The 26819-nt window shown below is 46.2% G+C and overlaps 3 protein-coding genes across 4 annotated transcripts in view; 2 read left to right on the top strand and 1 right to left on the bottom strand.

Moving 5' to 3' along the window:
* The window catches only part of SMC2 (structural maintenance of chromosomes 2), a 28994-nt gene extending 28085 nt beyond the window's left edge, over positions 1 to 909 (bottom strand). Inside the window, exons 1-2 of the mRNA XM_068666745.1 lie at positions 891 to 909; positions 387 to 621 (exon numbers count right to left, since the gene is read on the bottom strand). Of these exons, the coding sequence (XP_068522846.1) occupies positions 387 to 554 (168 nt within the window). The 5' untranslated portion in view covers positions 555 to 621; positions 891 to 909. The remainder of the gene's footprint in view (positions 1 to 386; positions 622 to 890) is intronic.
* A 3353-nt stretch (positions 910 to 4262) lies between these two features.
* Positions 4263 to 8337, top strand: LOC137848112 (Golgi-associated RAB2 interactor protein 6-like). Its single transcript, XM_068667050.1, has 6 exons — positions 4263 to 4950; positions 5207 to 7059; positions 7133 to 7284; positions 7423 to 7762; positions 7864 to 7970; positions 8082 to 8337. Exons 2-6 carry the CDS (start codon positions 6970 to 6972, stop codon positions 8335 to 8337), a joined length of 945 nt encoding a protein of 314 aa, XP_068523151.1. The 5' UTR covers positions 4263 to 4950; positions 5207 to 6969.
* A 2089-nt stretch (positions 8338 to 10426) lies between these two features.
* On the top strand, positions 10427 to 20990 carry PTGR1 (prostaglandin reductase 1). 2 transcript variants are annotated; one of them, XM_068667048.1, is made up of 11 exons: positions 10427 to 10565; positions 10675 to 10772; positions 11439 to 11545; positions 13778 to 13823; positions 14143 to 14202; positions 15388 to 15555; positions 16731 to 16848; positions 16997 to 17152; positions 18011 to 18116; positions 19168 to 19286; positions 20277 to 20990. In XM_068667048.1, the coding sequence occupies exons 3-11, from the start codon at positions 11440 to 11442 to the stop codon at positions 20385 to 20387; spliced, it is 990 nt and encodes a 329-aa protein (XP_068523149.1). In that variant the 5' UTR covers positions 10427 to 10565; positions 10675 to 10772; position 11439; the 3' UTR covers positions 20388 to 20990. The 2 variants fall into 2 exon arrangements, with proteins under 2 accessions (XP_068523149.1, XP_068523150.1); XM_068667049.1 differs by lacking the exons at positions 10427 to 10565; positions 10675 to 10772; positions 11439 to 11545 and adding an exon at positions 11884 to 11989.
* Positions 20991 to 26819: the final 5829 nt, after the last annotated feature.

The following is a 26819-nucleotide window of genomic DNA, read 5'->3' as shown; positions in this document are numbered from 1 at the left end:
AGGTCTATTCAATTGGCGTAGAATTACAGTGGGGAAAACAACATCACATGAGAACAAAGACTCAGTTTGATCTCAGCACACACAATGTTTACATAATATGCGTTTAATACAAACATACGTATTTTCTTTTAAATGGCAACCACTGTGAGAAAACGGCTTTTTGCTTCTTCTGATGAAACAGCTGGTCAAATTTTGGCAATCTGATCGAGAAGTGCAGAGGTTTAATGCAAATAAGCAAGTTTTGCCTTTAGTCAGCCTCAGGCTGCTGCCTCCGAAGTGGTATCTTTTCAGACAGAGGCACCACTTCGTGTCTTCCGCCAGAGACCACTCAAAAGGCGGTAACGAAATGCTGCTGACGGAAGAGAGGCCTGTTCAATCCTCCTTACCTGCGTCAGGTTGGTGATGCCCAGCACGAAGCAGATGGAGTCCAAGATGTTCGACTTGCCGCTGCCGTTCAGGCCGGTGATGGCGTTGAACAGCGGGTCGAAGCCGTCGATCTCCGTCCTCTGCGCATAGGACTTGAACCCGTCGAGTATGATCGACTTGATGTGCATCTTCCCAAGCGACCGGGCCGCGTACTCCTCCCAGGGATACGGAGAAACGACTCTTGGTTGTAAATACCTGTTTTGAGGAGAAAAATATATAATAAATTAAAAAAATAAAAAATCGCGTTTTGTGTCAGGCACAGCTGAACGCCAACGGAAACGGGAGGAGAACACGGCTGTGGGAAAGGAAACAAAGGGAATTTTTTACCCCGAAGCCTACTTCGGACCTCGGACGAAGGAAAATAAAGACTAATTATTAATATCTCAGGTGAAGAAATAACTGGAAACAGACCCCAGCAGCCCGCCCGGCCCCGCTCCTCACAGACAGCACCAACCGCCACCAACCGACGCTTCAATTTTGGCGCCCGCGGCCGTTGCAAGGCTGCGCCCCGGCCGTGGCTGTCCGCCGCGCTGCCTGTCTCCGGTGGCGCGCTTCGCACCGTTCCTCCTTTCTGGGGAGGGAGGGAGAGGCGGCAGAGGGCCGCTGCTGGTTGGAAATAAACGAAATAAAAAGAAAAGGGCCCCGGGTGGGGCGGGTGGCGGCGCGCTCGGGTCAGGCGATCGCGCAGGGCGGGCGCTGCTGGGGGCTGAGGCGGGCTGAGGCGGGCAGCCCTGAGGCGGGGGGGGGGGCAGTGTAAGCACAGCGGAGGAACGGTGCTCTGAACGAAATAAGTGCAAAAATATTTCTGTGGCTGTTCACCATTACAGAGCTGATTCCACTTGTGCCTAATAAAGACCAGATTCAAAGCTTGTAAATGTGTTTCCTTGCAAGAGCACTGGGTGCCTGGTGTTGTGTTGGTTGTGATTAAGGAGGCATTGGGGAGGCACTGGGGAGGCAAGGACAATCCCCAGACATCGACTGTATATCTCGAAACAAGACATGGGAACTCATGATAAGGAAGCGGCAGACGGACAGAGAAACAAATGTAAGGATTATACATCTCAAAACTGGACATTGGAGTTCATTATAAAGATAAAACAAACGGAAGAATTAGCAACAACCAGCGCTTGCAATTAAGAAACATGCCAACTGAGCAGATTCCTGCTGATAAATTCAAGACTGCTTTCCGCTTTGGGTATGCACGATAGGTGGAGAGATCCCCCGTGCATCCAGTGCTGCAATAAAGAATATACCACTTCAAGGAATTTTGGCTTTGATCTTTGAATCAATATATCACAGAATCACAGAATTTCTAGGTTGGAAGAGACCTCAAGATCATCGAGTCCAACCTCTGACCTAACGCTAACAGTCCCCACTAAACCATATCCCTAAGCTCTACATCTAAATGTATTTTAAAGACTTCCAGGGAAGGTGACTCCACCACTTCCCTGGGCAGCCCATTCCAATGTCTAACAACTCTTCCGGTGAAGAAGTTCTTCCTAAGATCCAACCTAAAACACCCCTGGCGCAACTTTAGCCCATTCCCCCTTGTCCTGTCACCAGGCACATGGGAGCACTTATATTATATATAAATGCTTCAGGAATTAGATCTGATGCAGCTGGGTCATTGCATCTGGCTAAGGTATTACTGTGACAACATTGCTTCTAGCAGTTTTGTAACCTGGAGGCATGTAATGATGTCCTGTCAGCTGCTAACACCTGGACACCACACTGAGAAGAAGTATTTTGAAGTACTGGGAAGAACCACTCTGAGCCAATGTGACTGTGCAGTCACACTAAATACCAGTTTTATTTTCAAATCATTTATATGTAAGGCCAAAAAAAAAAAAAAAAATCTGTGTCAGGCATGCTTGAGTGTTTGTTGCCTGAAGACCAGATCCAGATTGGTTTCTGTGAGAAGCAGCTGCTTGTGCCAGGCTGCAGGCAGCACCTGCTTGCTCATCAAAGGGCCAGAGTGGTTGTTGAGTGGTGAATCATGCTGGGGGCTGTGAGCCCTGGTGTAGCTGCTCCAGCAGTTCCTTCTCCTCCTGAAACCTGAGTAAGAAACATGAAATAAGGAGGAACCGCTTCTGGTATGAGAAGCTTCCAACTGTAAAGATAACCATGTATGTTCTCTGCTTGCAGGTGACATGTACAGGAGAGACAGCTTTATCCTTTCTGAAGTGTAAAAGTAAGCCCTAAAAGTTGAGTACTTTATTTGGTGTCACGGTAAAATGTTTTAATGCCAATATTCAATTTTGAAAAAATGCAGCTATTTGATCTGCAGTTATCTTGTCGCTGTGGATATAGCATGTTTACTGAGGAAGGAAATTATGTTTATAGCAGCTGTTTATTATTGAGAATTTTCAATTCTATTATGTGATTGTGTATTATACCAAACGTATGGCAGATACCTTTCCTAACTCTGAAGTCTTAACTAAATATTCTGGCAAAGCAAACATACAGTATAGCTTCGTTTCTTTAAAACAGGATTATTTTAGGAATTAGGAAGGGGGTTGATTTTATTAAGTACATGGTAGTAAAACACAAGTTAATGATACAACCAGCTCAGAAAGTAATTTTTTTTTGTTTTGTTTTGTTTTTTAAATCACTAGTGTGCTGGCAGTTGATGAATCTAAACATTGAAAGCACGTTACAGTAGATACATAAAATACAGCACTGTTTTTTTATTTCATGAGATGAAGCACTAAGTCTTTTGTGTGGACAAATATTATAATTGTAAGGGTTTGGGATTTCTTTGCAAATCAAGCTATGATGCTATTGATAGTTGGGAGGAGATAATTGTTTGTTTTTCTTTCTGAGGGCTCCGTTCTGGTGAAAGACATTAGGGTGTGTTCAACCAGAGTAAATCTCCCATGAAATTTTTCTGTTTCTTCAGCTGTTTTGAAGAGTGTCATGTGGAAACCTGTTCTAAATAATAAGCAGAAACAAGCAAAATAAATATTAGGGGCAAGGAAAGTTACAATGTTATATTAGTTTTAGTTCATTGGGTGTTAATGCCTGTGGTTGTTTATACCAAGTAAACACTCCTTCTTGTACAGGAAGCTAATTATGAGTTGTGAGTGCAAGTTGCCATTATGTATTCATAGAATAATTTAGTTTGGTAGGAACTTCTGAAAGTCTTTTGGTCTGAGCACATGGTCAAAGCCAGACCAAGCAGATCAGCTACAGTCCAGGTGCAGCTGAGTTCAAGTTCAGCGTGGTGGGGATGGGTCAGCCCCTTGAGCCTGCTGGCTGCACACCTCTACACACATCCTGGGATGCAGCCTTCTTTGCAGCAAGGACATGCTGCTCACCCCCATGCTCTTTTTGTGCACCAGGACAACCTCCTGGTTGTTGGCTGTTAAGTTGCACTCCATCCAGCCCATGCTTAGCTTGTCTTGCCCTTTGCAGGGGCTACTTTGCAGTAGCTGTTGAACTTGTCAAGGTTCTAGTTAATCCATTTCTGCAGCCTGCTGAGCTCCTTGCAGTAGCATGCCTGCTCTGAGGCACGTTGACTGTTCTTCCCAATGTGTTACAGCACATGGACCTCCTAATGGTGTACTCTACCCACTGTCCCGGTCATTATTGCTCCTGATATGATCCCTAAGGATTTTGTACCACTGAGCACAATTCTTCAGGTCCATCAGCCTGGCCAGTTCTCTAATTTATTATGCATTTGTGCACCGTTTTATATCACCATCTGGCTATTTCTGTACTGTAGGAGATTGTGTCAATGATCAGTTTATCACTGATTCCTGGCTGTCTTTATGTAGGATGACTTGCTTAAATGTTATTAATAAAAGTTTCTCAATCTAAAGCAGATACAAATTTCCTTGCACTGAGCAATAGCATCTGAGATCCACTAGAGTTCGTTGTGGTTCAGTTTCCTTGGACTTTTTGGACCACACGTTAACTGGTAAATCCACTCTGTTACTCAAAGTTTGATTCGCACATTGAAATTCATAAATCTTGCAGTTTGGGAAGGGAAGCAAGAACAAAGGTTTAACACCAGATCAAATATTAGGCCGGCAATTTAGAAATTCTTGTATTCCTTCTGCCAGATAACTGAGACCAAAGTGTATTTCTAGTCTAGAATAAAGGTTGGTTCTTATTAGGGTTTTGGTGTTTCTTGTGGTGGTGTTTTTTCTTATATTGTTTTGTTTTGTTTTCTCCCTATGTTAGTACTAAAGTCTTTGTCTGAGGTGGAAAGTGTGTATCTGCTTAAGCTGATGTTCTCATGAAGAATCCTTTGAGAACAAGGATCCTGAAGTAGAGAGTGAGACCCAAAATAGTCTGCAATCCACCTCAGTGCATAAGGAAATAGGATATTGCACAGTGAGTTTTCTAATGGCAAACTCCTCTGCCAGAGCAACAAGCTTGAAGAGCTATTGTTTTCCGGGTCTCCACTTGTGTAAAAGATTAGTAAAGCAGCCTCAGGGAATCACCATGACAACGCTCCCGTGAAGATTTGGAGAGGCCCAGCTCTTCACAAAGCAAAGGGGCTGAACTAGACAAAGGGAGGTAGGCAGGCTAAGAAGGGAGGAAGGGAGGTGGTGGTGGAGGGATCATTTTTTTATTCAGGTCTACAAATCTGCAATGTTTTAAATGCCAGTGGAAAATGTAATTCTTGTTATCACTCTCCCAAGTTTGCTTGTGGTAGACTGCATGTAAACTTGAAACGGGGACTGCATTTTACCTTGTTTCCACAGGGAAGGAGGGCTTATACTGTGTAAGCTTCATATGTATGCATTTCATTTTCAATTAATATTTTCCGTAGGTGATGAACTTTGAAACAGTAAAAAGGATGGAAGAAGAAACCCTGGAAGCGCCATGGTGGCTGAAGATATGTGCCTTATGAGACACTGGGAACATCTGGGTGAGAAAGCAAGAGTATAGAGGGAGAGAAGGAGGAAGGAAGGAAAGCAGGACAGGAAGATACACAGATTGTCTACAGATTGTAGGAAATGTCTCAGAGTTCACTGAACTAGTCAGTGACTATCAGCTGTTAGAGACAAATCTGTCAGCAGCAAGCACCACCAGGAGAACAGCTTGTCTTTTGTGGCATCTGGGAGGCCTAGGACGGCGTTATCCAAGGATGCTCCTGTTCTCTTATCCTTTAATCTGTTCCATGTATCTGTTTCAGTCTCCTTAATACAGATACACTGTGATGGTAATGAATTTGTCTAACGTGCAGACCTCCAGATAACAGCTGTGTCTCAGGTAGGCTGGAGCAGTGAGTTTCCTTCTTGAAGCTGGTTGCATGTATCACGAGTAGGAGCTCATTCAAAGATGAATCTGCACTTGTAATGTTACAGAAATTCAGAACATGGCCTCAGAGGAGTTGCAGGCACAGGTAAGTATATGTGTAAATTCCCTGATGTGTACTCAAAGCAGTACAGCAGAGAGGGCCAGAGTTGTCTCATTAGGGCATGACAAGGGTCTGGGGTGCTTAACCTTTGTAGAGGTAGGTAATGGACAGCAGAATGAGGGAGGGAGCCCTCACCTGCTGGGCTTAGTTAGCCTTGAAGTTCTGCAATGACTTTACAACATCAAATACAAGCCTCTGTCCTTCTCCTCTGAAACAGAATACCTTGTTTGATGTAGTCAAGTTTAGAGTTTCAATTAAATGTTGAAATCTAAGGTGAATGTAACTTAAAAAAAAAAAAAAAAAAAAAAAAAAAGTTAGCTTTGGCAGCTGTAAAATAAAGCAAAGGAAACATTTCTCATGCAGGCATGTCCCTGCAAATGAAGGAAGCTGAACTGCTGTGCCATGGTATGTCTCAATAGCTCTGATGAAGTTTTGCAATTCATGATGGTGCAGCATGTGTTTGGACTGTATCAAGGGACAGTAGAGAAAGCTCTATAAAGAAGCCTTTGGTCCCCAGGAAGTCACGACTGAGGACCTTTGGCACTGTTTGTCTGTCCAGGTCACCTGCAGTATTCTCGTTTCGCTCTTACCTGTGGGCTTCTAAGTTATTCTTTCCTATCGGGTATTGTTTTTAATATTTTCATCTTGGGTGTGGAGCCAAGGACTTTCCAGCTTTGTGTGCTGCCCTGCCAGGGAGGGAACAGCTGACCTCAAATGGCCAAAGGGGTGTCCCATGCCACGAGGTGTTGTGTGAGACAGTAAAACTAAGAGGGTTGGCAGGGGGGCTGCTGCTGCTCAGGGACTGGCCGAGCATTGTTTGGTGGGCGGTGAGTAATTGCGTTGTGCATCACTTGCTTTTTTTATTCTGTTATCCTTGTTTTCCCTTCATTTTCTGTCATTTCTCATCATTACACTGTCTTTGTCTCAGCCCATGAGTGCCACCCCTCTTGGATGTGGCAGAGCACTGATGTCACAGAGATTGCTGATGCTCTCACCGACACAAAAAGCTGCTTTGCAGCACTGAGGCATCAGTCCCAAGCAGGGTGGCAGCTGTGTGGGTACAAAAGGTGAAGGCTGAACCCCAGGAGTGTTGTGACGGAGCAGTGATCCACCCGGCGAGGCCAGCAGAAACCCACACGTGCTTCTCAGAGGCACAGTGTGCTGAGAGAGCCATGTCCCCAGGCCCCCTGAAACGCCTGCTGCGGGCAGGGGAGTTTGGCCTCCTGCGCAACGCGCCGTTGTTTGAGAGCAACTTCTTCCAGGTAGGGCCGGGCAGAGGTTAGACATCCTGCCTCTGAAAGCAGGCTCCCGTGCTACCAAATTGCACCCACACAGGTTGGCCCGCGAGGGGAGATGCTTCCAGTAACAAACCGTGTCCACCTCATCACCATGGGGGTGGCCTGCACTGCTCCCAGCGCAGCGATGCCCGACACCTTGCTCCTGGCTGCCCCTGCGGCCCCTCCAGCTGAGGGACTGGAGCTCACCAGGTACCGCCTGGCCCCATAACCAACCTTCCCTGCCCTCCCTGCCGTGATGTGGGGCAGCCCCAGAGGGGCTGTGTCTGCTGCTGTGCCGTGTCCTCTAGCACTGGGGGGGAGCACCCCAGTAACTCGATTTTCCTCCAGGCTGCTTCCACTGCGGTGTGTAAATCTGGCCGTGCAGGAGCTCTCCGAGGAGCGCCTGCAGCTCTGTTTCCACACGGGCCGCAGGGTATTTCTTCAGCTGTGCCCTGGCCCCGGTGTTCAGGGCCTCTTCCTCTGCTGGGCCATGCTGGCAGGCGTGCTCCACTCACCCAGGGCGCCTCCTCTCCTCAACACACACGCAGAGGGGGCCATGCCTATGGAGGGGGCCTCCTCTACATCAGAAATAGAAGAGGACACGAGAGCTGGCATTGTCCTGCCCACGGACCAAGAATCATCATCTGCAGAAATGGACGAGACCTCACCTGCTGCCAGCACCCCAGAGGTGAGGTCTGACACTGGGGGGGGAGGGGGGACACCACTGGCCAGCAAGGAATGGTCCTAGCAGGCCCTAAACTTGCGCCCCGCTTTGGTTTCCTCTGCCAGGTCATCCCCGAGCAAACCTGTGCAGAGCACCTCAGCAGCAACCAGGATGCCCTGCTGACCAGCACCACGCAGCAGACAAAGTTGGTCTGCCACAGGAAAGGTGACAGGTGAGTGAGTGGGGCCATTCAGCCAGGAGAGGGGTTGAAGGAGCCTGAAGCACTGCGTGAGGCCATGCAAGAGTTGTGGGGGGACATTGATGAGGGCTATTGTTTTTGCAGGCTGCGGGAGGTGCCAGCAGCACAGAAGAAGCCTTCCTCTGGTGAGATCCTGCCCCTTGGAGCCTGGGTGCACCCCCCAGAGCCAGGATTTGTGCGCAGGGGGCAGGCTGTGCCCCCCTTACGTGTGCTCCCCCTCTCCGCAGGTCGCAACCGCAGTCAGAGGATTAGGGCGTTCTGGAGGCGGTGGTGGGCCCACGGGCGGGCCTCTGTGGCAGGTGTTGCTGGAAAAACAAAGCCCCCACGGGATGAGCAATAAACACGTTTTGTAGGATTTGTGTCTGTGGTTTTGGGGTAAGGGCTGATACGGGCCTTGGGCACTTTGCTACTGCCCTGCGGTCATTCTAGTCCCCATGATGGGCCGGGCGTTTGGGCCGGGGAAATGGACTGTAGCAGTGCAAGTTGCCCCTGTAACTGAGACAAAACAATGGGTGAGAAAGGGAAGGATGAGAAATGGATGAGGCCTTGCCTGCTTCCAGCACTGGAAAGACCCCTGCTGGGTCTTAGTTTCGCTTTCCCTGCACAAGCTAATTCAGCAGAGCAGCTGAACCTCTCAGGGTGACAGCCTCGCAGCAGGTGCTCCGTGGCACGGCCTTTTTCCTGTGCAATGACTTCTCACCTTTGGTCTTTGCCCTCCTTCTAGGGCTCGACAGCTTTGCATGAAGGAGTGAAGTTGCAGCTTTGTTTCACAATGCAGCGTCATGCTTGCTCAGATGTTTGCAGCATAGTGCCTGCCAAACCTAGCACGGGAGTGGTTTGCCTTTACCTCATTTTATTTATTTTATTTTTTTTTTTTACTACAGGGAAAAAAAAAATTGGACAAATAATTTTAATAGCTAAGCCAGAGAGGATGAACAGGTGATTTTTGCTAAGACTTACTGGCATTTACAGTTAGAGGCTGTATTCACTCCCAGGTAATTGGGAGTCCTGTAGTATACAGGGAATCCCACAGCAACTTCTGAGTTATGACTGCCTTGACAGGCTTTACAGCCAGGAATTTACTGCCAAGAAGTCCTTTTGAAGGGAAGTGCATATTTAAGTATTTAGGAAGTTCCTTATGCTGATGCCTGGCAGATTCCTTTGAAATGCTGCAGAAAACTGCCTGAGGTGGATCCGTAAGGGGACTGGATCGGATGCTGGCTTCCTGAACAGCTTTGTTGTTGGGGTGGCTGGTGTCACCGACCTACAAACTGTCCCTCTTGGCTTTTAGGCATACCCCTGTCTTTCAGTGCAGAAGTTTAGCTGTTCCTGCTCTAAGTGGAAATAAAGGAAATAACTACCACAGCCATATCTGCATATTAATTGTGACTGGCAGCAAGATGAACTGTTAGCCTAACCCCAAATTTGCATTGGACTGGCTTGCTACTGACAGGCTTCTAAGACAATTTTGTACTAAGCTGGCAAGCACAGGCTAGGAAACCATACCCTAAAGACACAAATGTTTGAGGTTATTTAGGGAAATTTGATGTCTTTACTCTTTATGCAGCTCATGATACAGAGAGCGCACAAAGTAAATGTACTATTGAAACACATAGGGACTGACAACAAAGACAACAAAGTCGATTCACAGTGCAGTGGTTGGTGGTCTTAAAGCTGAGATAGTGGCTATGACAAGTTCAGTTCACTAAAGGTTTTACTGAACCACTACAAAATGTGGCCATTTATCCTGTAGAGTCCTTTAATCAGAGTTGGGCAACTTCCTCCTTATCAATTCATGTCTAAGCACAGAAGAATCAAGCTATCAAGAGATAATGGTGGGAAGGTAAAGAACAGGGCTGGAGCCTTGAGGCACACAAAGAAGAAACAAAAAGCAGAGAGCAAGTCGTTAATGACTCAGGAGGGTGGGACAGGACGGCTGCGAGGTTCCCATACACGTGTGGCTGCTGGCTGAGCCAGCACCACTGACACGGAGAGTCCCTGGTTGGAGTGCCATGGGATGTGTGCCTGGGTGCAGGACACGCTGCTAGGAAAAACACGCCTCGGTGCTCGTGAGCATGGGAGTGAAATCGGAAATCAGCTTTGTGTTAATGCAGACTCAGCTTTTCCCCCTGTGAGCCCTGTTACTGGGTTCGCTGCGTTGTTGCTGCAGCATTGCAGCACAATTTTGGGGGGCACAGGTGAGCACAGCTGGTACCACAGCCAGAGCAGCAGCGGATGGAAAGGGCAGGGAGTGCTGCCTGCACTCCCAATAACAATAATAAAAGAATGTAGGCCAAATGCAGCAGCTGCTGCTAAGTTTCCTCTGACTTTTGTGCTGCACGCAGGGTCTGGGTGCTGCTTTCAGCCTCGCTCCTTAGCACGGAGACCTTTGGCATGAAGCCCTGGCAGCCTTTGCATTGTGCAGGGTTATTGCACGGGGAAGCAAGGAGCAGAAGGCAGTGGAGCTCTGGGACAAAAGCGTTGCTGCAAGCTGGGGCAGGATGTGTGTGTGTGTTGTTTTTTTTTTCGGGGTAGCTGGGGATCCATGCAGGAGGAGGGTGAATCACGGTAGGTGCACCAGGCTGCACAAGGTTGGCTCTGGGCCCGGGGCGAGTGGACTGAGGGCGGTGCTCCCTCTGCTGATAAATGCCTCGAGAAACACTGTCTTGCCTTCCAGGACGCCTGTCGAGGAGCCCAGACCCCGGCAGCACCAGCTACAGAAGCCTAGGACCTGGACTTGGCAGCAGAAGACAATTTTCCAGCCACCTCTTCCAAGTATGAGCCCCTCTTCCTCTGGGTTTGTGCATGTGCTCGCTTACAAGCAGGAGAAAGGGAACGAGAGGGTAAAACAAACACAAGCCATGTGTTTGTTTCCACGTTGCACAGAAAATGCTGGTGAGGATGTGCTCCCTGCTCCAAGCCCTGAGCTTGGCAGCCGCAGAAGCTGTTAATTTAGACATGTGGGGTGTCACCGGCAGGCTTAGTATGAAGGAGTGTTTTCTTGCCTTCATATTCCTGGCTTGCAGGAATTTGTTTCAAGCTTGTACAGGTCCAGATTCACCACTCATCTCATGTGACCAGGGCAAAATAGCAAGTTCAGCAGTTTTTTTTTTCTTCTCTCTCTTTTTTTTTTTTTTTTTTTTCTTCTTTAAACCAGTGGATTTTCTTTAGCGCGGGAGCTGTGCCTCCTGCTGGGGCTGACCTCCCACGCCTGGCTTGCAGCCAGCCAGGCTGCTGGACAGTGAGCATGCTTTGCAGAGATGTGCAGGGGCAGATGCTGCTGCTGCTGCGGGGTGCAGGCAGAAGCCTTCTGGTGTGACAGCAGGCAGTCAAGCTTGGGCTTCTGTGCTCCCTGAAATCACAAGAAGCCCCAGCGAGCGGCTTGACACTGTTCGGTGTCTCTTTGGCAGGCGCTTACCGACTGTGCTGTTTGTTTTGCAGAATGGTGACTGCCAAGGTGTGGGTGCTGAAGAAGCATTTTGAGGGCTTCCCCAAGCCCAGAGACTTTGACCTGAAAAAGATCGAGCTGCCAAGCCTACAGAATGGAGGTAAGGGGAGCGCCATCAGCTGTTGCCTGGGGGTTGTTGTGCATTTGTAGAACTGTCCACGTGTTTCTCGAGCTCAGATTTTCACAAAAAAGGCTTGGCACAGCTTGTGGCAAACCATGTGCCTCGGCAGAGCCGAGCAATTGCTCAAGGACATGTGTGCTGATGGGTTTAGTGCATTTTCAGACATGCTGGCATCTGATTATACACATGGAATTAGGAGGCTGAACTTTAGCCCCAGCATGTGGTGGCTCTGGCATGCCTTTCAAAGTCCCATAGCACTTAATCACACATGGTGCCTCATGGGAAAGATTTTGGACTCTTATTGCAAATAAACTTTGCTGGAGAAAATTGCTGAAGTGATACACCCTCAAAACCAACCGTTGCAAGGAAGTGGAATTCGTTTAATTTAGAAGGAGAAAGAGAAGTGAACCTTGGCCACAGCAGGTGATGTAACTCTAGTAATACACAAAGATGCTTTACTGCTGTAAAATTGTCATCTGCTTTACCTTGCAAAATCCTTTGCAGGAAGCTGGGGAAGACGGTAACCTCTGGCAGTGGGTTTTCAAAGAATCTTTTAATAGAATCACAGAATGGTTTGGGTTGGAAGGGACCTTAAGGATCAGCCAGTTTCAACCCCCTGCCACAGGCAGGGACCCCTCCCACCAGCCCAGGCTGCCCAAGGCCCCATCCAGCCTGGCCTTGAGCACCTCCAGGGATGGGGCAGCCACAGCTCCTCTGGGCAGCCTGTGCCAGTGCCTCACCGCCCTTACAATGAGGGTTTTCTCCCTAATGTCTGATCTAAATCTATCCTCTTTTAGTTGAAAACCATTCCCCCCGTCCTGTCATTATCTACCTGAGTAAAGGGTCCCTCTCCATCCTTTTTATAAAACCCATTAAGTATTAAAAGGCAACAGTGAGGTCTCCCCGGAGCCTTCTCTTCTCCAGGCTGAACATCCCCAACTCTCTTGGTCTTTCTTCTTAGAAGAATGAAGGAGAATTCATAGGAGAGTTTTACCTGAAACTTTTTTTGTATTGAGGGATAGTCATGGGGGCCTCCCACTGCAGTGAGAGTGGGGCCACAACTGGGAGTAGTTAAGGCTGAAGTCAGTTGGAGCTGGTCTTTCATTTAAAGAAGTAAAGAAGAAGACTTCTAGGAAAATTCTGCCTGCATTCAAAATGTACTTTTTATCAATGATTATCTGTGATTTTTGACCATAGTAACAGCATGAGAATGTGAATAAAAAGAGAAAAAAAATACACAGGTTTTACTTATGTGTTTATGTTTGGAAAAGGGTGGAGACTTTAGTAACATATTTAACGCTGGAAATGTTGATAAAAGAATGAACCTTGATTTTTGGCTTCACGTGCACATGCACACCATGCTGTTCATCACTCCACTGTCCTTTACAAAGTTTACTCCAGTTTAGCAGGTGTGTCAAAGAAAACTCATTAAAGTGCTAGTAGTACTGTTTAGGTTTACAAGTTGAAGGTTTGAAATATGATCTCTCTTATAGGTACTTTTCAGCAATTTCATAGCATGTGTAGTTCTACAGAGTTCATACGCAGTTAAGCAAAAAGAATGATGCATGCAGGTATTTAAATGACCCAGAGTCATTTCAAAGAGGCAGCCTTTCCTATGTCACACAGTTTTCTTCCTGCTCACTCTGAGCTGGCTGTGCAGGAATATTTATGCCCAAATATATTTCTAGCTTATGTGAACTCGGCTGCTGCAGCATGGGCAATGAAAAGCATTGTTAGATGGAGGTGAACAGCTAATGCATGTTACGCTACCTAGAAAACGTGTGCTTTCTGTTCAAGGGAGCAAAGTGGTGCTTATATATCACATGTGCCAAGGTCTCTTACCACCCTCTGCTGGATGAATCCTGAGAAGGCTTTTTATATATAAAGGTCAAAAAAGTTAGTGTTTTGCTCAGGGGTTCTGGCCTGAGGATACTGAGTCTTCTGCAGAGAGAGGAGGCAGATAAAGAAAAACAGGACAGGAGAGAAGCCAGCTTTCTAGAGGGACATTTCTGAGAGCGTCTTGTAAGAGCACAGTGGTAATCCAGACAAAGCTACTGAATGCCATAGCTGCTTCTGGGTAGTTTTTTATGCTGATATATGGGGTTTTTGAACTTTTGGGAATCCTAAGGCTTTTGTTAAAAGACTGGCTTGTGGAACCTATGCTGTATTGTACCACTGATGCCCAGTAATTTGCTTTGTCTTTTGTTTCAGAGTTGCTGCTTGAATCAGTGTTTCTTAGTGTTGATCCATACATGAGGTATGTCATCTTCCCCCCTTTTTATTTTCTTCCCCTCTTTTTAAATTGCTGGAAAAGTTAACTCACCTGAGCTCACAACTGAACATTAAAAAGAACATGTACTGGGAGTATCCCACATTACCCGAGTCTCATATTTCAGCAATCTTTTCTTAAGGATACATATTCTAAATGGTCAGTTGCTGATATGCCTGTGTTAGTATTCAAGGAGAAGGAGAAGGAGACTTCCATTTCTTGGTCAGGCAGTAGCTACTACTTCATAGTATACCTGGAAGATCACTGAAGTTGCTTACAATAAGCTGTGTCTCTGCCTGTGTTACAGACCTTACAGTCAAAGGGACATGAAGGAAGGAGACATAATGATAGGCACACAGGTTGCCAGGTAAGATGTTCAGTTCTTGCTTTCCATCCATGTAGCAGATGTCAAAGAAATGTACTGACATTTGGGACATTGCAGCCTATGTCATGTTGTTTTTTTTTGAGATGAGTCTACATACTGCTTAAACTGTATTCCTTATCTACATTGGAATGGAATGTATTTTTTCCTGAAAGAACCTCTTTTGCCTTCTTGGAGAACATCTATGCCTCTGCAAACTACATGTTATTTCTGGAGTCAAAATTACAAGGAGAGGCACAAAGTGCCAACCTCTGTGCATGATGTGAAGGGTCAACTTCACGTTTTAAAATCTGATGTGCAGAAATTGCAAGCCCCAGACCATGCATGCTTACAATTCCGGCTGTGACTATCTCAGTGTCACTTAAGATGCAACTCTAGATGTAGTCAAAAGGCTATCTGATCTTAAATCTATCCTTTTCCAATCTTGTGGTAATTATTTAGCTATACAGATGGTTCCCTTTGTCTGCTTGTTCCTGCTGCACTGCCTCTAAGTAGCCATCTGAGAACATCTGTAACCTCCGACTCTTGTGGTTCTCTGTAGGAACACTGAGGGCTGGGGTATTTTCAATATTTCAAGGGTGCTTACCTACTCCTTCCCAAGCTAATCTTCGTGTTGGGATGAGAAAGTGGAATTTCTGTTTTACATGGAGATATCCTAAGTGTGAACTTCTATTATTAGATACTGCCTTCCATCTGTTCCTAAGCAGCATTTTGTTACTACAAGAGGTTCCCTCTTCAGGATCTTCAACTTTTAAATGAGGTGCAGGTTTTCTGAAAAGGGAACTGCTTTTTGTAGCCTGTTTGTGATTCAGCTTCTTGCTTTTCCATCCTTTAATCCCAGCATCCTCTTTCCTACCTTTGAGCTCATAGGAGCCCAGTCTGAATTCATACCAGACTGATGCTATTCATTTGTCACAGGTCAGGCTGAGTTTAGAATCCTCATGTCCAACTTTTCTATGCTGATAAGACACAGTAGCTATTCCAGGGAAGGCATCAGAAGCCTACAGCATCAGTAGGATATGGACTAAATGTCCTGACATGAAGTATTTATTTTCTTCTGCATCAAAGGGCAACAGGAATAAAAGATGAGAGAGACAGTTACGATTTTCTCTCTGACAGGATAATCTTTCTTTTTTATTTTTTTTTATTCTTTTTTCTTTGCTTGAACAGGATTGTAGAAAGCAAGAATCCAGCTTTTGCGGTTGGGGCCTTTGTTGTGGCTAATAGTGGCTGGAGAAGTCATTTCATCTCTGACGGGAAGGGCCTCCATCTCCTTCCTTCAAGCTGGCCAGAATCACTCCCCAAATCTCTGGCTCTTGGGACAGTTGGCATGCCAGGGTGAGTATTACGATCCAAAGGAAGCTGTCCTCTGGATTTTGCTCTGCAGGGCGTTTCTGATCTTTTTTCCATCATCTTTTTCTACTATTATGCTGTCTGGTCACTCTGCTTTAAAAAAGAAAAAAAAAGAAAAAAAAAAACAAACACAAAAAACATGTTTGTGTCAGGACGCCCTCACCCTACAGAGGGTCTGAAGTCCTTTTGATCAGAAATTTGTCTTGGATTAGGGTGCCTGTCCTTGAGGATTTGTGGTAAAGCGGGAAGAGGACCCAGGAGGGGCTGGAAAGAATCAAGTCCAGTCTGGATTAACCAGAGTGGATTATTATTTATTTAATATATTTGAAATTAATTAATTTGTTATTAACTATTATTTAATTAACTGAGCAGATCGAATTTCAGTGCTTTATTGGCCAGTCTGCTTCTGCCTATTGTGCTTTTCTGCTATCAATGTATTTCCAGAATTGTTGTCAAGAGGGCAAGAGACAGCTGCATCAGGTGGAGGAAAATAGCAGTCCTTTAAATCACACTGATGAAGACAGAGCTATGATGCAGGAGAAGCAATAATCACGCTATTGCTTTCTCTCAGAATCCTGTTCATATTTCTTGTCTCCTTCTGCGTAGTTTTTACAGGAGCTCAGGACTCCATGAGTCTTGCTGACACAGAAGGCTTTAAAAATTGTAGTAGTATTCTGAGCAATGCAGAACTCCTCAGATTTCATTTTGACATCACTCTAGATGCATCTTTTTTTAGACAGCAGCAATTCACCCTTTCAGTTAGGAACAAGTGGGAAGCTCTATACCTGAAATTAGAAGAAATTAAAGAGAAACTTCTTGGGATTTTGGGCCAGTTGATCTCATTACTTCTTACTCCTTCAACTTGTGAGCCCAATGGAAGCTGTTTTCACATAAGGCAGACTTCTACCACACCACCCAGCTTCCCACTAGTGTGTCGTATTTTTCTGGAGTGTCTGTAGCCTTATAACAGAAGTGAATGTGCTTACAAGCCAATTTAAAAAGCTGCACTTTTTTTTTTTTTTTTTTTAATAGAATTTAAGGAATGAGGAAAACTGAATCTTGTTCTGGTTGTGATGATATTTTGATTTATCGTGGTCAATTCAGACCTCTGTGTCTGTTTTCTTTTATTGCTTGTTGAGCATCTTTCTTTTTCTTCACAGCCTTACTGCATATTTTGGTCTGTTCGAGGTCTGCAAGATGAAGCCAGGAGAGACAGTGCTGGTTAATGCTGCAGCGGGCGCTGTGGGCTCTGTGGTGGGGCAGCTTGCTAAAATTGGGGTGAGTGGCATGGACTGCTTGTCCTTTCACCTCAGAAGGCTGACCTGGCCTTCTGAGACTATGAATGATCAAGGCCATGAATGATCAGGAGGGCAAGCATCCCGTGTTGTGAGGGCCTTTAGAAATGTTTCTCTTTCTTTCCTTGCAGGGTTGCAAAGTGGTTGGCTGTGCTGGCTCAGATGACAAGGTTGCTTATCTGAAAAAATTAGGCTTTGATGAAGCCTTTAATTACAAGACCGTTACATCTTTGGATGAAGCACTGAGTAAAGCCTCTCCTGATGGCTACGACTGTTTCTTTGACAATGTGAGTTCAGACAGAGGGCCTGGCCCTGAACAGACTATTATTTTCCTTAGACTATAGCAGAAACTCAGTATGGAGTTTCATCTAAGTCTTATATAGGTTCTGTAAAAGCTTACTGCCTCCATGTTCCCTTCCCAGATTTTTCTGCAGCTGCCTTGGGTGGTAACAGACAGAACAAACATTGAAAGGCAAAGCTGGATTGTTAGTGCTAATTGAGGCTGAACAGAGAGGAACAGGTCTACTCCTGGCCCCAGCTTGGAACATGCAGTCCTCTGCTGTTTCTGGAAAAGGAGAGAGGATGAATGTGGTTACGTGGTCCAAGAGGCTACAAGGGTACCAGTAAAGAAAGCAGTTGCAAGGCAAGCTTGTAAAAATTCCTAGAGTAGTCTGTCTATGGTTTCTCACCTCTCGCTGTTAGAACAGGTGTTAACAGGCAATGTGGACTGGTCTCAGTGGGCTGTTTGAATGTGAACGTCGTGTTCTATGGGCTGGGAGAGTTTAAAAGTATGGATGCAGTCAAACCGTGTCAGTTCACCCTCAAGCCAGAGAACGAGCCCACTTTTTATTTTAATTTTCTAGTATACCTGGTGTATGTATTATACCGAGCTTTGTGAAGCAGATACAGAGTTAAAACTGGTTCCCTCTGTTCATAAATAATTTTTAGAAAGATGATGCAGTCCTTGTAGGTGTTAGCTAAGAGTAAGGGTTGCTGCAGCCACAGTCTGGAGGAATGGAGGTCAACTTTCCACCCTTGATTGAACCTGTTCTTTTCAGCACAACATCTCAATGCTGGCAAGTTTTTGGCAAACAATGCCAAAGAGAGGATTTTCTCTAATGCTGCACATCCTCTGCTTTGTGTAGGTGGGTGGAGAATTTTCCAGCGTTGCCATCAACCACATGAAGAAGCATGGGAGGATTGCAGTCTGTGGAGCCATCTCTCAGTACAACGACTCCGTGCCCCAGAAAGGTGTGTGCCTACTTCCACGCCTCTAATTTTAGTTACTATTTGGTGATGGCAGAGTGGGACATAGTGGGAGATTCTTGGTATTTTGCTGGTTGTTTCAGCGTGCTAGTTGAGTTTGTATGTGTGTGTGTATTCAGATAACAAACCACTGCTCCGGGGCAGCTGTTGTGTGACCACACTTATGTGTGTACACGCGGTCACACTCCTTAGTACACTCTCATATCAGATGGAGAACATCAGCTGATTAGAAATGAAGGAGAGGCTGAACTATGTGAAATAAGAATCCCCTGGGCTCTGAGCAGATACAGATCAGTGGAAGGCAGCAGGTGTGGTGGAACAATGGCATGTGCACAATGCATACTTGCAGATGAGAAAATGGATTTCCCCCAGGTTTTTAGATGAGACAGCTCGGTTTTAATCTGTGTGTATGTGTGCTTGTTTGTTTCTTTCTTCTCCCATCTCATCAGTGCTAATGTTTCATGTACTGGTGAAAGTGTTGGGAAATATGTCTGAAATTAATATTCAACAGCATTAAATTTTCCAGATTTGCATTCTAGAAGAAATGAGTGTTCTTAGGAACTGCGTTCTCTATGCCTTTAGACTCCCAAATCACTTTAAAAATGGGACAGGCTTTTTCAATGGGGAGATTATCACACATTTCTATTACTGAGGGAACTTTTTCTGAGCTTTAGCCAAGAGCACCAGAGCTCAGAAGGCTATCTAATAATCAGTTAAAACAGTACTTTGAGGATTAAGCTGAAGCCCCTCAGCAAATGGGATTTTTACTTCTGAATGAAACTTTTCACAAGTGCTGGGTGTTCGGCCTCACACAGCTTTAACAGCTCAGGACTTTGTTTTCCTGGGTGGCTGTGTCCCTGAACCCATGATCTTACTATTCTGGAAATTCTTTTTGGAAAGAATTGCAGCTGCCTCTGGCTGGAACAATGTGATTCAGTGTCCTTTACTGGCTAAAAGCTCTCTTTATGCATTGGGTCTCATTTTAAATGAGACTAGCATCACAGGCAGCTTGAGGGTTGGTTCCTTTCTCCTACAGGACCTTACGTTCAGATTCCAATGATCTTCAAGGAGCTTCGTATGGAAGGGTTTATTGTCACTAGATGGAATAACCGCCGGGAGGAAGGTCAGAAGGCACTGCTGAAATGGGTCCTGGAGGTAAGAAGGGAAGGGGTAATTTTCTTTACTGTGTACTTGCACCATGGCTTACCTCTTTGCAAGGGTGGGTCTCTTGTTGTAGCTGGTGAAGTGAGGTCCTGGTATGATTTTCTTCTATCTGACATGATCTTTGAGCCTTTTGAGGACACTCAAACCATACTGAATATGCCTGATGCCTTCCACTTCACTGAGACTTGTGATACTAGCCTGTGGTCTTAACTTAGAATCCCAGAAAAAATATAAGCTTTGGAAGAGGATCCTTCCAGAACCATTCTAAACAATTCTATGGCAATTAAGAGTTTCTTATTTAGAGTATTTCCTCTATTTCTCCTTCAGAAAACTCCTTTCATTTCTAGTATAAACAAGCGTTTCCATTGTACTCATGTGCTTGAATTACTGGTAAAAATCAGTGCCCTTATGGAACCGGGAGCTGGGCTCTAAAGGGAGTTCCCAGGATTTTTTTTTCTTTACTTTTATTTTTCTAAATGGAGGCTGAGTTTAAAACTTGATTCGTGGCTGTGAAAAATATGTGAGTGTGAACATGGAAGGCTAAAAGGCTTTTTATTTTTTACAAATTGACGATTTGGGGAGGCTTATTGTTTTGATCTGACATTTTGATTTGTAATTCCACACTTCACTACAGAGAGAAACAGGCCTGGCTTTGAGGAAACAATCTACTTGTCCATTGTTTGGGGACTGAGAAGCACTAAATCTGTCCTGGTGATTTTTTTCAGCAGTGACTTTTGCTCCCTCTTCTGACTCCAAGCTGGGGGAGGGAGAAATCTTGCTACAACAGCAGATTCTTATATGGAATCACTATATCCAAACCCAGCTTTGCAAAGCTACCATGGTGTGCACCAGCTTGCATGTTTCAGATGGAGCATACAAGCTGGAGAAAATTTGTTGGTGGCAATAGAGACTCATGAAGATCACGAAAACTAAGCAGCTGATGAATGAACACTCAGCAGTTTCGTTTCTTCCTTCTGACAGGGAAAAGTGAAGTTCCACGAACAGGTCACTGAAGGATTTGAGAACATGCCAGCAGCTTTCATTGGAATGCTAAGGGGAGAAAATCTTGGAAAAGCCATTGTAAAAGTCTGAAGGTCGCATATTCCTGGGAAGGCAGGCAAAGGAGAATGTGATTCTGTTCAGATAAGTGCTTTTAACTCGCTGCTCAAAAAGCATATTTCATTATTTTTGTTGGACGGTGGTGAAGATAACCTCTTAGTAATTGGTCAGATAACTGTAAGAGTATGCCAGTGGCTTTGCTCTTGAAGAACTTGAGACTTGCTTCCCAAAGCTACAGAAAAAAAGCCTTAAAACTGTTCAACCTTATCAGAATTTTATGTTTTAGTAGTAGTTTGAGCAAATCTAAGATGAGTAATAGGAAGAAAAAGGCCACTCTGAAAGGTTTCCCAGCTGATAGCATATCTGATGACTACTGTTTACCTATTGATTTGGTCCAGAACTCAGCAAGAGGGAATATAATTTTGTAAACAATATTAGGGAGCAACAATCAGGCTAACACTATGCAGTTGTTCTCAGTTTCCTCACAAGGCTGGCAATTAAAAAAAAAAAAGTAGGAAATATAGGCATCTTAGTTATTCTGGGCCTACAGAAAGAAAGAAATAATAAACCTATTAATGGATACTTCACTTGTGTTACAGTTCTTTTTCCAGGTGAAGAATAAACACAGATATGGAATTCCTTGTTGATTTCTGTTTTCTTGTTATTGGTCTCTGAAGACAGACTGTAAAAGGCCCTGGAGTCTTTACGGGGGCAGAGTTAGATGATCTATCTGTCAACAGGAAGAGATCACTTAAGATTTAGAACTACTAGAGGAGAGTTGCTTCTTGCTTTATAGGGGTTTCTGAAGGGAAAGGAGCACCAGTGTGTGTTAGCTCCAATGCTGTGGCTTTCAATTGGCCTCTGAGAAAATTAATACCACTGCACAGTGTGGAACAACATTAAAAAAAAAAAAAGGGAGTTTGTTGCCAGGAGGTTTCAAATCTTCTATCTAGAAGCCTGCTTCTGTTTCACCATTCTTTACTGAGAAATTTTCAGAAGACTTGCAAGTCACAAATTACTGAATTGTTTTAAGGTCACTAATTTCGTGATCTTTTGTTTCAAGTAAAGCTGGGAGTTGTAGCAAACTAAAAACAGCCACAGGGGGTTCCTGTCCCTTGTAAAATGATTTGTCAGAAGAATTCTGTCTTCAGCCTGCTTTGTAATAAAACACTGACCACGAGGGAAAGGTACAGCTCAGTGTACAGATCTTACACTTCATGAGCTGCAGTTGATTTTGCAAGGTAGTTCTAATACAAAAACATAGTGTTATGTGCAAAACAACAACAACAACCCTGCTCCACCTCTGAACTTCACAGGTTGAAGTTCACAAAAACTTGGTATTTTTCTGCCTTTTAACAAGGTGCCAGGGTCCCCTGGAGAGCAAAGGTACAGCTGTGCAGTGCTGGGATAGGCCCTGTCTGCCAATAAATGCATTGTGTGCTTTTAGGCAGTGTTAGCAGTATCACTGCTGTCCAGCCTGTCTTCCATCCAATTGCACAAGGACTGTGGGCCGGCAGACACTGTTTGCTGTCACCCTTTGTCTAACGTTAACACTCTGAAACTGAAGATAGAAGCTTCCCAGGAAAGGAAGAGGAGTTCGAGAGTTTCTAAAAGTTCTAGAAAGCCCCCTGCTCTCCTCCAGCCCATTACCTAGAGCTACCAGCACCCCAGCACACAAAGGAAAAGGCACAGGGTATTCCCAGAGTGTGTGTATAAAAAAAAAAAAAAGTACAGAAACAGTCACTGCCACCTTGTGGAGACTTGCATGGCACAAACTTGTTTTCTCAGCCAGCTGCAAGTGGGAGCAAGTCCTCATGCAGCTCTCACGCTGCTGCACCCTCTCTGTTTACCAGCCTGGACCACCTCCAGAGAGGAGGAGAAACACCACTTGGATTTCCCTGTTGACACCACACAAATTTTTCAAAGTTCCCTCAGCTCTTCTACTTGATCCTTACCAAATCCGCGGGACTAAAGGACAAAGTTGTTGGGAAGTTGTCCGCTATGAGGTTGGCATTAGGCAAGTATTGAACACCATGTAGCTTGATAAGGTATTAGAAGCTGTTTTTTGTCCCTGCTACAGCTGGTTAGCTATGATGAACAAACACCAAGAAATCAGAACTATTTCAAATGCTATTCTATCAAATCCAAGCCTAACATAATCCAGGTCTGGGAAAGAAGGAAAAGGTAATGGTCAGCTGGAGGTGAAGTTAGGCTGAGTACTGCAAGAGACATGGCAGTGATGTCTCTGCTCAAGAATTATTTCTCAAGTGCATATCACAGGGGGCTCGGAGCATGGCTGGAATTAAGGAGCACGGCTATTTCACCGCAGTCTAACCCTGCATTTTTCCCTTGTCCACTCTCTGTAACCCCTTTGTCTTGGTTTTCCTTTCACAGTTCCCTGGTAAAGCCTAGCCATCCCAGCCACACGTGCAATTTCTGTGCATGAGGAAGTATTTTTCTTCCTGTCGGCCAGTCCACTCTGAGGCTGGAAGCTACAGAACAGGCACAAGGAGAAAAGCTTCTTGCCCTACTGGTTTGACAGCAAGGCACAGATCTCAGCCACTTCATAGCCAAATAAAATGAGACTGCAGTCATTGCCTGACGGGAGGATAACTCCTTCCCTGAAGGAGCCCTTGCTCCCAGAAGTAGCCTTTATATGTTGTTTTTTTTTTTTTTTTTTTTTTTTTTTTGCACCAAATATGTAAGAAATGTGGTGTGCATTCAAGTCAGTTGGTCATCTACTGTCTCCCCCTTAAAGGCATTTTCTCAGATCACAGGATCAAAGCAGGTCACATCCCTGCTTCTCACCAGAGCTAAATGATTTCAAGGAGAGCAACCCAGCTGCTGTATGTTCTGAAATATGGTAATACTGGTCTCGTTCCTTCAAATGAAGGACAGCTCCATTTAGCCAGCAAAAACCACACTCATTGAGTTCTCCAGCACACGAAGGCCAGTGTTTGAGTATATGCCCCAAGTTTTCAGCGAGGTTCCCTGGAAGCACTGCATTTGGGTGGTGTGGTTTAACCCAGCAGGCAGCTATACGCAGCACAGCTGTTCCCAAACCACATTCCCCCCACCCTTTATTCCCTCTCTGTAGGATGGAAACGAGAACCAGGAAAAAAAGGTAAAATTTGTGGGCTGAGATAAAGACCACTTAATAGGACAGAAAGGGAAAACAATGACAAGAGAATAAAAGCAAGAAGAGCACACAAAAGCAAGAATAAGAGCACAAAGCAATTGCTCACCACCCACAGCACCAATCCCAGCCCCCATCAGCAGCATCCCCCAGTGTTTGTCCCACATGACACCCCATGCTGTCCTGGCTGTGTCCCCTCCCAGCTCCCTGCACACCCCCAGCCTGCTCCTGCTGGGGCAGCACAAGGAGCTGGGCAGGCATGGCTCCCCATGAGCGCTGCTCTGTGACAACTAAACATTGGTGTGCTGTCAGCATTGTTCTCATCCTAGAGATAAAACACAGCGCCACACCAGCTACTTGGAATAAAATCAACTATTCTACCACAAATTATGACACCAGGGCAACATACACATTCTCAGCAGGCTGAAGCCCATGCTCCTGCCTGTAGAAACTGAAAATACTGCAGCAGACGAAGCTGAAGATTTGCTGTCCTTGCAAGAGCTACTTTGCAGCCCTCTGAGCACATGACATACTCACGGGACCTTCCTGATCCTGCCCCATTCCCAATTGAATTTGCCATCACTTCTGTATTACCTAAATATTTCAGAGCTGCATCCTGTTAAACAAAGCATTACCTCAAATTTAACATGATCATGATTTCTGAATAACAGTTATTTTGCCTGCTCTTAACAGGCATTTGTCAGTAAAACAGCCAGAGCAGCAGGGAAAGTATTCTGCTCCTCGTTGTATCAGCAAAACCCAGAGCTTATATCCACAATTCTTGAGGGCTCATCCTCAGAGGGTGTGGTCACTTCTTGGGAATGGAAAAATCCTTTGAGCAGGGAACATGGGCAGCAAACAGCCCTCCTGAGCACCAGGAAATTCATGCATGCCTATGATGTGAGTGTGATCTGAGTCACTGCTCACCACAAAGAGGCTCACTCATTCCACATTTGTGGACAGATGTAGCAGGAAGGCCTGCGTTTTCATCAGTGACAGTCTGTGAGCAACACAGCTCCCCAAACTGCTGCCATAGGTGTAGCTGCTAGCTACAGCCCTGCTTCCTTGTTTACTGAGCCTTACCCAGGAGACAACACCCAGGCCAGCAAGAAAGATGTTTTGATATGGAGGGGACAAGGCAGTCAGTCCTCAGTAACTCTGAAAACGCCGGTTAAACAGTACACACAGGCTGTCACATTAATTAATCTGGACAACTGACAGGTCTGGAGGACTGTCAAGTCCAGTTTACTGTCTAGCACATGGTATATCCAGTGCAGTGTAAGAACGCAGTGTATCAGTTCAGTGAAGACAAGAATATACAGATTTAAAATATCTCAGGCTTAAGACATGATGAGTTTTGCCTCGTTAGTCCTTCGCCTAGGCAGTAATCTGGAACAAGCAAGCGGCCCAGCCCAGAGGCTATACGCACACCACTGCCAACAGAACCAGATCATATCCCAGTGGCAAGGCAACACTGCAAAGGCAGGAAGGCAGCAGCCTCAAATCCTACCTTACTTCCCTGGCAGAATTTGTAGCATGTTCAGGTACTTGTACCATGCTTAATACACACATAACCTTATCTTCTAAGCCTAAAATAAGGCTAGAGAATTGAACCTTTAACTAAAAAGAAGCCATCCATAACAGTGATACCCACTTTTCTACAACTCCCAAGCTAACCTTTTTGTACCTGCAAACCAGACAGCCACCCTTCAGACAGCCACCCTTCAGACAGCCACCCTTCAGACAGCCACCCTTCAGACAGCCACCCTTCAGACAGCCACCCTTCAGACAGCCACCCTTCAGACAGCCACCCTTCAGACAGCCACCCTTCAGACAGCCACCCTTCAGACAGCCACCCTTCAGACAGCCACCCTTCAGACAGCCACCCTTCAGACAGCCACCCTTCAGACAGCCACCCTTCAGACAGCCACCCTTCAGACAGCCACCCTTCAGACAGCCACCCTTCAGACAGCCACCCTTCAGACAGCCACCCTTCAGACAGCCACCCTTCAGACAGCCACCCTTCAGACAGCCACCCTTCAGACAGCCACCCTTCAGACAGCCACCCTTCAGACAGCCACCCTTCAGACAGCCACCCTTCAGACAGCCACCCTTCAGACAGCCACCCTTCAGACAGCCACCCTTCAGACAGCCACCCTTCAGACAGCCACCCTTCAGACAGCCACCCTTCAGACAGCCACCCTTCAGACAGCCACCCTTCAGACAGCCACCCTTCAGACAGCCACCCTTCAGACAGCCACCCTTCAGACAGCCACCCTTCAGACAGCCACCCTTCAGACAGCCACCCTTCAGACAGCCACCCTTCAGACAGCCACCCTTCAGACAGCCACCCTTCAGACAGCCACCCTTCAGACAGCCACCCTTCAGACAGCCACCCTTCAGACAGCCACCCTTCAGACAGCCACCCTTCAGACAGCCACCCTTCAGACAGCCACCCTTCAGACAGCCACCCTTCAGACAGCCACCCTTCAGACAGCCACCCTTCAGACAGCCACCCTTCAGACAGCCACCCTTCAGACAGCCACCCTTCAGACAGCCACCCTTCAGACAGCCACCCTTCAGACAGCCACCCTTCAGACAGCCACCCTTCAGACAGCCACCCTTCAGACAGCCACCCTTCAGACAGCCACCCTTCAGACAGCCACCCTTCAGACAGCCACCCTTCAGACAGCCACCCTTCAGACAGCCACCCTTCAGACAGCCACCCTTCAGACAGCCACCCTTCAGACAGCCACCCTTCAGACAGCCACCCTTCAGACAGCCACCCTTCAGACAGCCACCCTTCAGACAGCCACCCTTCAGACAGCCACCCTTCAGACAGCCACCCTTCAGACAGCCACCCTTCAGACAGCCACCCTTCAGACAGCCACCCTTCAGACAGCCACCCTTCAGACAGCCACCCTTCAGACAGCCACCCTTCAGACAGCCACCCTTCAGACAGCCACCCTTCAGACAGCCACCCTTCAGACAGCCACCCTTCAGACAGCCACCCTTCAGACAGCCACCCTTCAGACAGCCACCCTTCAGACAGCCACCCTTCAGACAGCCACCCTTCAGACAGCCACCCTTCAGACAGCCACCCTTCAGACAGCCACCCTTCAGACAGCCACCCTTCAGACAGCCACCCTTCAGACAGCCACCCTTCAGACAGCCACCCTTCAGACAGCCACCCTTCAGACAGCCACCCTTCAGACAGCCACCCTTCAGACAGCCACCCTTCAGACAGCCACCCTTCAGACAGCCACCCTTCAGACAGCCACCCTTCAGACAGCCACCCTTCAGACAGCCACCCTTCAGACAGCCACCCT

The sequence above is a fragment of the Anas acuta genome, chromosome Z (genome assembly GCF_963932015.1).
Source record: "Anas acuta chromosome Z, bAnaAcu1.1, whole genome shotgun sequence".
Classification (NCBI taxonomy): Eukaryota; Metazoa; Chordata; class Aves; order Anseriformes; family Anatidae; genus Anas; species Anas acuta.
The sequence above is the reverse complement of the archived record's forward strand: the minus strand, read 5'-3'. Positions and strand labels throughout refer to the sequence as shown.

Bases quoted from the DNA above. Each gene is read 5' to 3' on its own strand.
- LOC137848112 (XM_068667050.1), top strand. From the start codon at position 6,970: ATGTCCCCAGGCCCCCTGAAACGCCTGCTGCGGGCAGGGGAGTTTGGC. The intron at 7,060-7,132 runs GTAGGGCCGGGC...GCACCCACACAG, and splicing joins TTGAGAGCAACTTCTTCCAG to GTTGGCCCGCGAGGGGAGAT. The intron at 7,971-8,081 runs GTGAGTGAGTGG...TTGTTTTTGCAG, and splicing joins TGCCACAGGAAAGGTGACAG to GCTGCGGGAGGTGCCAGCAG.
- PTGR1 (XM_068667048.1), top strand. From the start codon at position 11,440: ATGGTGACTGCCAAGGTGTGGGTGCTGAAGAAGCATTTTGAGGGCTTC. The intron at 17,153-18,010 runs GTGAGTTCAGAC...TGCTTTGTGTAG, and splicing joins ACGACTGTTTCTTTGACAAT to GTGGGTGGAGAATTTTCCAG. The intron at 18,117-19,167 runs GTGTGTGCCTAC...TTTCTCCTACAG, and splicing joins CGACTCCGTGCCCCAGAAAG to GACCTTACGTTCAGATTCCA.